Genomic DNA, 14,159 nt, shown 5'->3' on the forward strand with positions numbered 1-14,159 from the left:
TCACATGGATTAAACATAAGCTTAATATGTGTTTTAAGCATTAATGAAGGATGACAAGTGGACACAAGATCTTTAGAATTAATGAGAATGCAGGACATTACTTTCTAAATTTTGAATAATGTTAATAGGTTTTGTGCTAGAGCATCACTGATGTTCAATGAACATTACTAGGAAAGATTTAGAGTTATGTAATCTGTAATTTACCGGCTGGCCGGTACCAACCTTGTTAGGGCTAATAAGACGATAACATGAAATAACATGAAATGAGAATGATTAGTCAGTGGGTACAGTCATTGGCTGTTCATGTTGGGATTAGGGCTGAGCGAAAACATAAAATTCTGCAGCTACTACTTTTTGTCTTTTATGGGAACTCTAATGAAAACCGACATGAGTGAAAGTGGGATCAGGGAAGTCCAAATCTACTGGTCCATATACCAGTCGTATGCACACAAAGTGTGATCTATGTCAAAGTACAGTACAAAGGAATATCCATCCTCAAGGGACAAATAATGACCTACATAAACACTAACGTGTCTGGAAGAGAGATCGACACAAACAATTCACTATGCCATACATTTTTGTTAATTCAGGGAATTAAAATTTTAAGACCAGAATAGCTGAGCCAGAAGTGTAGCTTGGTGGGAAATTAATTCAAGTTGACTATTTCAGCCTACAATTTGCAATTTGTGAATTCTTAACAATGATTTAGTGACTAACATTTTTAGTGCATCATAGACCAAATTAAGTTCTCATTAAGAGGTGGCAATCCTCAAAGTGCCTGTAAGTTACAGAATAAAACAAAAACAAACTGAGTGAAGATGGTACAATGTTATGCTAATATTTACTGCAAAATATATCATTGTAATTAAATTTAGAAGAAAAGATACAAGTACAGATTTTTTCATTATTTCTTTCAAAACGTTTTCGCCCAGGCCTAATCTGAAAAATTGATTGTTGCACCTATAGCATATCATAACCAGTAGTCCTTATTGTGCATTCCTGTAGAAAATAAAAAAAAATAAAAAAAAAACAGGAGTTCTGGATTTTGTCACCTAGAAAGCTACAATGCAATGTAATGTAAAAATTTTATGGTACCAAAAATATGAGAAAGTGGGTTTACACATTTGTTTTCTATTATGATATTGTTTTATGAAGGATACACTTATGAAGGATATATTATTTTAATGCTGCATGCGTTTTTGTATTTTTATATGAGAAAGATTTTAATTAAAATATTTTATACTGTTGGCATCTCTTTTGTTTTTCTTCTTTTTATCATGTGTTATAGTAACAAAACATATCAGCATTTCAGGTAGTTTAAAAATAAAACAAGATGCTGCTTGGGTGGGCACAGCTTTGAACTTGGAAAGGTTCATCAGTAGCGGAGTCTGTGCAATCACATTGGGGCTCCTGAAAATTTAGTTGGAATTTGCTGATACCCAGGTGGTAGTGAACTCCTAAAAGCAACCTGTCCTGCCCCAATGTATTTGTGTCTTGCAATGGAGATACAATATGCAATTTAGTGAATACACACCGTGGTTTAGCACATTCAGTCTATTAAAGGAAAATCAGATCATTCCCATTGGCTAGTGTAAATTTTACCCTGGCAAGAAGACATTCACACCTTGCAGTGGCAAATAACTTTTAGATCTGTCTAGTATTAGAGTTGAAATTTAAAAGACCACTATAGTGCCAGGAAAACAAACTCGTTTTCCTGGCACTATAGGGTCTTCAGGTCCCCCCCACCCTCAGGGTCCCACCTCCGCCGGACTGAAGGGGGAGGAGGGGGTTAAACGCTTACCTTTCTCCAGCGCCGGGCTCTCTCAGCCCTGGGGACTCTCCTCCCTCTTCCGACGTCATCCGCCAAAGGCGCATGCGCGGCAAAAAACGCACGTGCATTCAATCAGTCCATAGGAAAGCATTTCTCAATGCTTTCCTATGGACGTCAGCATCTTCTCACTGTGATTTTCACAGATTTTCACAGTGAGACGCGCAGAAGCACCTCTAGCGGCTGTCAATGAGAGAGCCACTAAAGGCTGGATTAGCCCTAGTGTAAACATAGCAGTTTCTCTGTTTACAGCTGCAGGGTTAACACTAGATGGACCTGGCAACCAGACCACTTCATTGAGCTGAAGTGGTCTGGGTGCCTATAGTGGTCCTTTAACCTCTTAAGGACCAAACTTCTGGAATAAAAGGGAATCATGACATGTCACACATGTCATGTGTCCTTAAAGGGTTAAAGCCTTGTTCAAATAATTATTGATTGAAACTACTGGAGCTCTTTTTAACAGGACATAATTAAAATTGTGTATGTTAAAAGGATCTGTAATCAAAATGCTTAATTTAGAAGGGGATGCCATAACTCTTGTTAATGAAAATTCATATTTCTGTGTAACCAAGTAATTATGCTTAGGTTGAATAAAACACTGGTTACTTATGTAGTTGCTGATTGTTTTATCCTGTACTGCATCACATATACAGAAATTATACCAAACTGGTAAACATAGCAAACAAAATATAGAAAATGTGTCTCTATGCATTTTTTAAAAAGCTGGTTGAAATCAGTTACATATAGATGACCATATTTGTTAAAAAGGTGTAGTTCTGCTAGTGTCAATGATTACAGAATAATTAGTAAATAATGTGTGTTTTGATGAATTAGATGTGCCAGATTGTATCAACAAGACAACATATCTAATGAGTTTCTAATTATTCTGTTCTATTCTCCAGCACACTGATCTATCCTCAGTAGACTCCCTTATTATTCTGTGTACACACTTTCTGTCTTCGCAAATGTGCAAGCATTGATACTATTTAATAAAAATAATACAAAGGTGAAAGGGTCTATTCTCATAACTACAGAATATGGAGTCTCTCAAAGAACACAAAAAACACTAAGGAGCAAGAAAGTATGAACCTAGGCATGCATTAAAGGAACACAAAAGTGTTGGGAATACAAACATGCCTTCCTAATAGTATAGTGCTGAAGTGGCTGTTTAGGTGTCTGGGCCCCCCTCAAATTGTTTAACCTTTTCTCTTTCGCTGTACCAGTCTATATGATCTCAGCCTATCCAATGTTTCTCTATAGGAAAGCATTGGGAGACTGTTGTGCATGCACAGCAAAGTGTCGCACTGCAGCAATCAGCATCTCCTCATAGAGATACATTGAATCAATGTATCTTTGTGGGGTTTGTTCAATTTCTCCATAAAGAGTGTGGAGACACTGAACATAGATGCTGCACGCTGTGCAGCATTGACATTGGAAGAACCTCTAGTGGCTGAGTGACTGCCACTAGAGGTGTTACAAGGCAGTAAACACTGTCTTTTCTCTTTAAGAAGCATGTAGGTAGGGACAGGGTATAGACACCAGAACAACAACAGTAAGCTCTACAGCTTAATGGTTCTTGTGATTATAATGTCCCTTTAATTGGTTATAATAAATTAATTGACATATACACAGTATTTTCTCACATCTGTCCATTTAGGTGCTGCAGCGTCACCGTAATATAAATCATTAGCACCATCTACACAGGGAACATCAAGTTTCTGTGTAAAATTGGTTGTATTGACATCTTGGCTGCGTTGCGCAATTTAAATGTATCGTATTTGTGGCTATACGTAGAAAAGCAGAAGCAAAGTCCTACGCCTGCTGTATCTGTAAAACTTTAACTTCCTAATCTTCCAAAACGAAAAGATCTGTCTGGGAGGACACAACTGAAAAAGCTCGTCTCCAGGAGTACAGTACAGAGGGTACTCGTCTAAAGCAGGATGAAAAATGGGCATTACGGTGCTGACACTGTTAATCACAATAACTATCAGACACGGTAGGTTTCTATTTCTGTATTGCTTTAAAAAAATCTCATTTCTAATTGGCTACATATAGGCAAGTGATATCGTAACTAGAAACGCTTGTTGAGCCTACTATCTGTGTTTAGGAATGACAATTCCTATAAACTGTAATTTTAATGTTATATAAATCTAATTTTCAAATATGGAATTTGCATAGATTAACAATTTAACAACACATGAGATAGCTCAGTAATTAAAGCTATAGCTGTGTTATCTTTGAGTCTTATGTTTGGCTCCCAGCAAAGTAAACTATTGCTAAATGTACTATTTCTGGTTAAAATGTTGAATACATATTTTCTAGTAGCAGCAGTGCTATGTAAAGGACTAAAAGAATATACATATATTCAAGACACAATATGATCATTCTCTATACTGATAAACTAATTTCATTCTAAGTGGTGAAATCCTCGTCACTTATTTGTTTTAACTTAGCCAGTTACATAATATAGTTGCAATATTACGTTTTATCACTCTTATCAGTTGCATTGATACTGCAGAATTTACCATTCCACATTAGCAGTGTCAATTGAGGCCAAACTATGGACAGTGGTTATTGACTGAAAGAAGCAGGTTAGCCAATCATTGCTGTCCTGGTTCGATGAAATTAATAACAATGAAGTATTCATTCTGCATTATCTAACAAGCGAGAGAAGACGTACTCCAGTCTTACTTGAAGAAAAAAAGATAAATCAGATATATAATTGTTGCAAATGTTATTCTTGTACTTATTTATCAATCAGATAATGAGCTGTTAATAAATGTGTTTAATGTGTAAACATATTCATAAAATAGAACTATTTACTATTTATGAATATCTAACCTACTACAGTATATGCAGTATTTATCACGAAAAAGTATTATATATATATATCTATATATATATCCATATACACATACCCACACACATTTTGTTTATTTTTATTTATATTTTTTTTAAATAAGTAGACGCAGTCGTTTTATGTCTATGATTGTATTTCAGTGTATACTCTTAACCCACATTTTTAATGTAATCGTTACAAGATACAATGGCAGTTTTTTTGTTTGTTAGTTTTTTTTTTAATTATTCTTTATTTTTGGTATGCAGGTAAGTACAACAGTGCCTGTATTGCCACAACAGCGTCAGCAGGCTCGATTATCATAGACATAACATCACAGTGGTGTGGTGTTTGTTTGTTTTTAAATGCATACCAGTACAAGAATTTCACAATAGAATAGCATGTTACATGAGTACAGACATAGTAAAGGCAAAACTGAAAGCATAACAGCAATAATAATGGGCAATAAACAGATTGCTCCAATGCCAGGTTTTAATTTTAACATTTAGTTCATTATTAACCCCTTAAGGACACATGACATGTGTGACATGTCATGATTCCCTTTTATTCCAGAAGTTTGGTCCTTAAGGGGTTAAGCTTTTTTATATTGTGGATAGCGAGTGCATGCATCCGTAGTAGCCAGCAGTTGTGCGTGATTGACCATTGGACACCTGTCATCAGTATGCAGTGTGCACTGACGACAGATATTTAATATGCACAAAATTGGGATTAGTCAGCCTGGAACTCCTGTTAAAGGCTGGCTAATGAGGCTCCCATGCTTCGCACACAGTCACAATATTGACGTTGTCATGGTGCTTAGAGATCTTTAACCCCTTAAGGACACATGACATGTGTGACATGTCATAATTCCCTTTTATTCCAGAAGTTTGGTCCTTAAGGGGTTAAAGATCTGTCATATATATACTATTATTTGTAGCAGGCTGGATACAGAGTATAACGTGGCTCAGCCCTCAGACCTATTTCAGTGCACAAGTGCTCAGGAAGCCTGACAAATATAGTTGTAATCAGCAACATTACCCAATCAGCGATAGAATCCGTTCGCTCCATTAATAATAACATATTTTTTAAATGTTTCCATGGAACACTAAAACATTAGAGGCCCAGTGATTGGTCTGACCTCTTCCTCCAACCCATGGACTACGATGTCTACAATAATAAATAAAAAGGAGTCAGGAGGGGCCAGTCTCTTGACGCCTATATAAAATATTAAAATGTTTTTTTTGTTGATTTCTTTTTTTTTTTTAGATTGGCAGTCTTTCATCAGTATTAGCGTGAGCAGAGATAAAAACATTTTGGGGGAGGTCACTGAGGACTCGGGGACCCTTGGCCACCTGTATAGGGTATTCATTGGGACCTGATAAGTTCTATATGGAGCCCAGGAGACTGGGTATCTCCTAGGCTAATTGGTGTCAAGTATATATATTTTAAAGGACCCAGTAAGAACAATATCTATTTAACAATAGGCCAAGTAGACTAGGCATTTACTCTGCTCATTTTATAATTAATAATGGGGCTATGTGACTGAGCATCTCCTGGGCACATTGGAAACCAATATCTGTTTTATAACTTATTATACTTTTCACTTTTACTTTCACAGTGATAAAGGAGTAAAGCACATTGACACAGTGCATTGCAGTACTGAAAGGGTTAATTTTAATGGTGGCGCTTGCCTGGTGAGACCACGTTCCTGGTCTCACTAGGCATAGCATTTACGCCACAATAAAGCTGTGGAAAGAGCAATGAGATTTAGTGAATAAATAGCATGGTTTTCATGATCTCCTTTACGAATTGTCATGGAAGCAGGGTTACACTAGTTAGTGAGTATTTTGACTTTTTTCATGTTACCATCTTACCATAAAATATATGTAAAAGCCTGTAATGATATTTTTTTTTTTTTAGCCATTACTGAAATATACTATTGGTGTCACTCTCTATGTGAGATAAGCATAACACAATAAGAGAAAGGCCACAGAAAAGAGGTTATTCCAATAATAGTTATGGTCACAGTCATAACTAATACACAAAGACTATTCGAGATCACGGCGTACAAGCTGCGTTTGCTTTAATTGGATGGTTAACTGATTTTATAAAGTGACTTTCATGTGGTTTGGAAACTGGGTGTGAAAGGTCAAATGTGGTTACTTGCCATAATGTTTTCATGCATTTTCCAGCTGGAACTTGGCCTACGTGTTTAGTAGAGACCCCAAAATATATATATTTTTTATTGTGGCTGTGGAGCAATTGTGCGAGTTATTGGGGGTTATTTACTGAAAATGTTGCATTCACTTGCAGATTTGCGTCACTTTTGTGAGAATGCAACATTTTCTAATGTACAAAACCATTACTCCCAGCTTTAAATAATGGTGATTTGTTTCCTTTTTTTTTTTTTCTATTATTGCACCTTTATTTTCGAAAATGTTATCCAATAATAACTTTAAAAATATAAAACAAATTGGTGATATTACCCGGAAAAAAATATGTATTCCAAATTAGTTTTTTTTTTTACTCCTTAAACAAAGAGGATAATAAAAGCTGCTTACTTGTCATAGAAAATTGCCCAAATAAGTGCCTTTTGCACTTATTCATTGCTTACTTTTTCTACAAAAAGCCCCATCAAATGTCACAGGAAAATCAAATGTCGGAAGAGGTGCAGCGAAGAATATGTAGCAAATAATATTTTTCCACAAATAAGGGAATGAATAGGAACAAAAAAAGTTGGGGACAGCAGGTGCTGGCCTTCATATCGGCCTGTGGCCGGAGGGCGGCCCCCATACACCCGCATCTCACCATCTTCCTGTGGAAACCCCTGGCTCAAGGTGTCTTCCTTCCCAGCGTGGGTATCGGCTGACTGTTGATTCTCCGGTCCACCGTACTTACCAGAAAACGCTCCCAGCCAAGAGCTTGCATATACTTATGTGACTTTACCTGAACTGTCTGAATTAATATCCCCAACTATGCTCTAACTTTGCTGACACGCTCATTTTCTAAAAATATTCTTATTCTTACTTGCCCCGGGGGCTGGTGGTTTCCTTAGCATGGTTATTAGCCCGATTTCACAATTCTTTTTCTATAATGCATACCACGCCCGATGTTTAATGCTACCTATATTAATCCAGTAAGTGCCTTATAATAACCATTCACAGTACATGGAGCATGCATATCGAATAGCCTACTTTTTAATTTACCTGGTACTGTGTTCGTTTCAATCTTTAATTTTACGTTCGAAACTGCGCTGAATTACCTGTTAATTGTTGAGCATTATTATATGGCATAGCTTGTTGTTCCCAATTAGACTAGCATGTTTAATTTACATAAAAAGAAAAATGACATACTATCCAGGAGTATATAAACTAACTGTATTTTTCACATCATGCCATCTGCATTAACTCCTTTACTTTTTTGCATTCTGTAATGTATTACGCATGGTCTAAAAAAAGGTGGAAAAAACGCACACAAAGTGAATACAATATTCTTTGAATATAACGCACATTATGTCGCCACTACAACTTTATTCAGTCTATTAGATCTTTATAGGACATGGTTGGAAAGACAAACAGTTTCAATGTCAGGCTAAAGCTTGTTCTGCATGAAGACCATTCCATATATTGCTAGATCCCCGCTCCAACCACATATTGAATGATTGCTCTTATTAGCTGAAGAGTGATTTTGCACTGTTTGCAGGCAAACAGTGAATTTATCCTGCAGCTGCTTAAAGGGATACTAAAGGCACCAAAACAAGTTTAGCTTAAAGAAACAGTTTCTTTTTCAATTTTCATTTAGGAGTTAAATCACTGTGTATACACAGCCCTAGTCTAACCTCAGCACATGTGACTTATACAGCCTTCCTAAACACTTCCTGAAAAGGAAATTAGATATTCTGACTTCCTTTATTGCACAGTCTGTTTAATCTAGAATGTCTTATCTCCTTCCCTGTTAATAGCCTTGTAGAGCCTACAGGAGCCTCCTGTGTGTGATTAAAGTTCAGTCTACAGAGCAGGAGATAACTTCTGTTGTAAAGCAAGTTAGTATCTGATTGAAAATGAAACCATTTGTTATTCTGGTTGTGTCAGTGGTTATAGCTGCATAAACAAACAAAAAGGGACACAATAGGCACCCAGACCACTTCAGTCCATTGCAGTGGTCTGGGTGCAGTGTCCCAGCAGGGGTATATTGCAGATTTTAATAAACTGCAACAATTACCTGCCAGGGTTAACTCCACCTCTACCAGACAGTCACTAGAGGGACTTCCAGGTCGTCAGGCAGCCACACACATACACACACAGGCAGGCAGCCACACACATACACACAGGCAGACAGCCCCCTCCCCCCCCACACACAAACACACACACACACAGGCATATGGCCATACACACACAGGAAGACATCCACACACACACACACACACACACAGAGGCAGGCAGTCACACACACACAGGCAGACAGCCACACAAACATACACAGGCAGACAGCCACACAAACACACACAGGCAGACAGTCATAAACACACACATCCACACACACAGCAGACAGTCATACACACACAGACACAGACACACAGGCAGACAGTCACACACACACACACACACACACACACAGAAAGGCAGTCATACACACACACAAACACACACACTGGCAGACAGTCACACACACACAGACACACAGGCAGACAGCCATACACACACACACACACACACACACAGACAGTCACACTGACAATCACACATAGTTACTTCTGTTCATTGTGGAGGCAGTGCAGCTCCAGGAGACTGTTTGTTGGGAAAGCAGGGACTCCTTCCTGCTTCCCCTGCAGTAGATATCCGGCACTTTTAGCTCTGCCCCCTTTGTCAGTTTTCCTCCGCCTTCGCCGCACAGGAAGCTCCGCCCCATCGCAAATTATTATTATTTTTTTTATCACGGCCGGCCACGTATGAGCTGTGTCTGCCACACGGCACCCCCTGCTCCATGGCGCCCTGTGCGGCCGCACAGCTCGCACACCCCTAAGGCTAGCCCTGACAACCAGCATCACCCAAAACCCTATAAGAAAGCATTGTACGGGGGCGGAGCCTGATGACCCTCCTGACCAGATGCCATTCTTACCTGCTCCCTGATAGCCAAACAAAATCTGGGAAAAATCGCCCCACACAGGGACCATCCATCCACAAAAAGCACATACATTGCACCGCGCCGGCGAGATGAACCGATTGATATCATTCTTTTAAGCCACCAAGCAACCCAGGCAGCAGCGCAAATCTGCAGCCTACTGCGCTAAGCCACTCCTAAACCTTTAGGCGCTTCTCGGCGCTCTGAAACCTACCACAGGCATCAGCACCCAAGGTAGGGACAATGGGAAAATGCTGCTGAGACCAGCACAAGCCGCGCCAACACGCGGAACACCCGCCAAACATGGCCCCCATCCCAGATCTAGATGTAAGGGCAACCCCAAACACACTAAAGGTCACAGACATACAAAAGGTCACAGACCGAGTCACAGCCACAGAAGAAGATATGGCAAGTTTCACAACAATGTGACTACCCTGAAGGACTCAGTGCAACAGCTACATGCAGAACAACAAATATTAGCAGCGCAAATAATGTCCCTCGAAGACAAACAACGCCGGACACACATAACAATCCGCGGCATACCCAACGCAATCACTACTGAAGAACTGCCGCATTACGTTCGGCGCCTCCTGACATCAATCCTGTCACAAACTGTAGCAAAGAAAATCACCCTGGATGGTATATCTCGTGTAACTAGCTCTGTCCTCATCTCACCCGATACCTCCAGGGACATCATCCTGCAATGTGTAACAATACACGACAAGATACAAATAATGACCGCCTTGAAAGGTAAAACACCATTAGAATTTGAGGACTCAAAGCTATTATTCTTTCAAGAACTCGCCAGAGCCACATTACACCGGCGTAAATCCTTCGGTCCAGTGACAACTACCCTGCGTAAAGCCAACATACCATTTAGACGGGGTAACACTAGCTCATTACTCGTACATCACTCTGGGACTGCTCACAACCTCACATCCCCGATCGGAGCCCCAGCTTTCCTGACTGCACTAGGACTTCCTCCAGGGCAACTCCCGTCAATAGGTGGAAACCAAACTGCAAACTGGGAACCTGCAGCCGGCACCTCAACCGTAACGACGACAAGGAGCCTACAGCTCCCAAATACCTGAAACTGATCAGGGACTGGGGCATCCTCAAATGTGATCAGTCAAGCGAATGCCGTGATCACAATACTTAAAACATTTGTTTTGATTTTTATTTCACTCAAATATGTGTTTTTTTTAATGTTTAATTTTTTTTTGTTTTGTGCTGTGGCACACACCGTATACCAAACGTCCGAAGGAAAACCCAATAACCCCCAAAAGACAACGGTGCTTAAGTATCTTTCACACAGCAAGAAAATGGCCTTACTCACACATGGAAGCCACAACCATCAGGCTATCTAGAATCAGATGGCGTCTTAGCTAGTCCCTCCCCCCCCCCCCCAAGGTCAGGGGTAACATTAAGCATGACAGACCAATACATTGAACTCGCATCGGCCAATATCCACACTTGCAAGACCACCACATCACACATGATGCCCTCTGGCACACACACGCTGGCAGCCCTCAAGCACACAGTAACCAGCCTGAGCGCACACAAACACATGCTCCAATGCGCCCTTATATCCACTTGTTTAACAAGGGAGCATACCTACCACCTGACACCTGTAGCATCCCAAGAGATTAATCGCTAGCCTGTTCAATCTCAGCCTGCCCTGGGTTTTGTCCCCGAACATGTTCATAATAAAAATGTGCTGACCAAACACATTTCGATGTATATCCATGATAACCATAAGCTATGTTTGAATATTTGCAAATGTTGTATACCTGTCATCATACTGAACTTTTTGAAATGTCTGATATATCTTAAACGTTTTAACCAAGCACTAAAAAAAAAGAATAAAAAAAAAAAAAGCAATGTACAATGTTTTCCTATGGATGAAGTCCTAATGTGAACGCTGACATTTGTTTTCCTTCTACTATAGTAGCCTTTTTACATCTAAATGGCAGAGAATTGAGCTGTGAGATTGCAGGGACATGATCTATACACCAAAACTGCTTCATTAACCTAAATAAGTTTTCAAGCCTATAGTACCCCTTTAACAGTTATGTGGTTGGCACTCTGAGAGTTTATACACTTTCTAGATAAGATAAAGGATTAATTATGAAGCACATACAGCTTGTACTGTGTTATATCTAACATGACTGTTTATATTGTCATTTACCACTTTAAGCCTAAAATAAAGAGATCTCAATGAGTCAGGGACCCAACGAGAGAGAGCACAGTAGAGAAGAGAGGGAATGTATTTACAATGGGAAATATGTTACCAAGCGAAAAAAGCCCTACCTAGAATAACCGTCATTTTGTCTATTAGATGTCTGTGATTGGGAATGGGTCCACACAGGTTTTTAGCCCTTCCTTATATTCTATGACCATTACGATACGCTAAGCAGCTTAAATTTTGTATGTGCACGTCTTATGCTCCAATAATTTGTTGCACTGGCGCCGGTATACTTCCAAGCCCCAGCTCCCTATATATCCTCCTGCACCACTCTCCGACCAAGAGGAGATTTATAGGGATAATCTCTAGGGCATATACAACATTACCTCCCCTTTCCTTACCAATACTCCGGTGTTATCCTTTTCACCCCTAATGGACATATACACTTTTGGGGTTTTCAAGTTTTTAAATCTAGTTTTGAATAAAGGTAGGACTTTTTTCCCTTGATAACATATTTCCCATTCTATATACATTCCCTCTCTCCTCTACTGAGCTCTCTCTCTCGTTGGGTCCCTGACTCATTGAGATCTCTTTATTTTATTTTGTATATTTAAGGGTTAAGCCCTACTATTTAGAGAGCACAATTTGGGCAACCATTCTCCTTTTTGGAGATTTGACACCCTGGATTCCCCTTAACCTTCGATTTAGGGGTCACCACCTTATCACTTAACACCTAATTATCTCGAAAACATCTCTCCTGTGGCTTTTTCCCCCTTTATCTTGTCAGGGACTCCAAGCTCCTAGAAAAATAAAATTGTGACACTCACCAGTTACATACGTAGCACTGCCTGACAATCCAACACAGCTAATGTGAGACCTGAGCAACAAACTGAGCTTGCTGTCACAGTCCACACATCAAGGTTGAAAAATAAATAAATAAGTATATATATATAGATCTTATCTTTATCTTGATAAAGACATTCTGGGTCGAAACAATCCCTTTGAATCTACATAAAATGTATTGAAAAATCCTCTGGAGTGCTCTCTTCATCGTCTTGCATATATATATATATAATGTCTGTGATTGGACAGCCACAGAAAGACTGGGCGGGGGGAAAAGGGGGCATTTACAATGACTGCAAGCAAGTGAACTTCAGCTTGTATTACTATATATACACACACACACCATTATATACCAGTAATACCACTGTAACAAGAAATGAGAAAAACAGAGCGAAAACCTGAAATCAGTATGAAATGTTGGATTGTCAAGAACACCATGTCATATTAAAGGGACACTCCACTGTCCAAATCCAAAAGAAAAGAAAAATCACTATTTAGTAGATATAACCCCATTGAGAGCATGCATGCATTTAATTAAGTATTTTTTGGGTAGTTGGGCTTATATCTAAAGATAGCTTGCAAAAGCTGAAGTTCTCTTGTTTGCAGTCTTTGTAAATGCCCCCTTCTAGCCCCGTCCAGTCTTTGTGTGACTGTCCAATAACAGACATTCCAATGCAGCTCAATGAGAAGTCTTTGCAAGACCGTTGCTCTGAGCAATTCTCTGCCCTGTTTGAGTTAGCTCTACTAAGCTAAACAACCCGTAACTAATTGGACTGGTTTTCTGATTGAGAACAGGAGGATGGGGGCAACAATGTTATTTTATAAAAGTGCCCAGTTCTGTTAAAAACTGCACTTTTTGTATAATGATAAAAGAGGACACACTCTTCACACATAAAACTTTTCGGGAAGTAAAAGTGCTTGAGGGTTCTGGAGTGTCCATTTAAATGAATTTTCCACAAAATATCCTTTTTTAAAAAAAACATATAACATTATTAATCATGGCATATGCTTTATTTTTCTCCTCAAACTTCAACCTTATAAAACAATATTAAATATATTTATATTTATATATCTGAACGTCTTAAGCTAAAACAAGCCCTAGTTGTGAACTCCAGCAAACCTGTTGCATGTTGCATATTCTCTATTTAATTGTTGATAAAATCCTGACACCTTCTCCGCACTATGTCACAATGACCTTACACTACAGGAGTGGATGATAAAGGCTGAGTGCATATCTAAACTGCTGATAGTACAAATAATCTTCAGGAAGCTATGGAACAGTGTTACACAATACAGACATGGACATTGATGATATTACTGTAAACAGAGGAAGTGTGGGTTGTACA

The 14,159-nt window shown here is 39.1% G+C and overlaps 1 protein-coding gene across 1 annotated transcript in view; it reads left to right on the top strand.

The window, feature by feature from the left end:
- Positions 1-3,603: 3,603 nt before the first annotated feature.
- The window catches only part of CSF1R (colony stimulating factor 1 receptor), an 85,192-nt gene continuing 74,636 nt past the window's right edge, over positions 3,604-14,159 (top strand). Inside the window, exon 1 of the mRNA XM_063445409.1 lies at positions 3,604-3,824. Within this exon, the coding sequence (XP_063301479.1) occupies positions 3,776-3,824 (49 nt within the window). The 5' untranslated portion in view covers positions 3,604-3,775. The remainder of the gene's footprint in view (positions 3,825-14,159) is intronic.

This window comes from Pelobates fuscus, chromosome 3, assembly GCF_036172605.1.
Source record: "Pelobates fuscus isolate aPelFus1 chromosome 3, aPelFus1.pri, whole genome shotgun sequence".
Classification (NCBI taxonomy): Eukaryota; Metazoa; Chordata; class Amphibia; order Anura; family Pelobatidae; genus Pelobates; species Pelobates fuscus.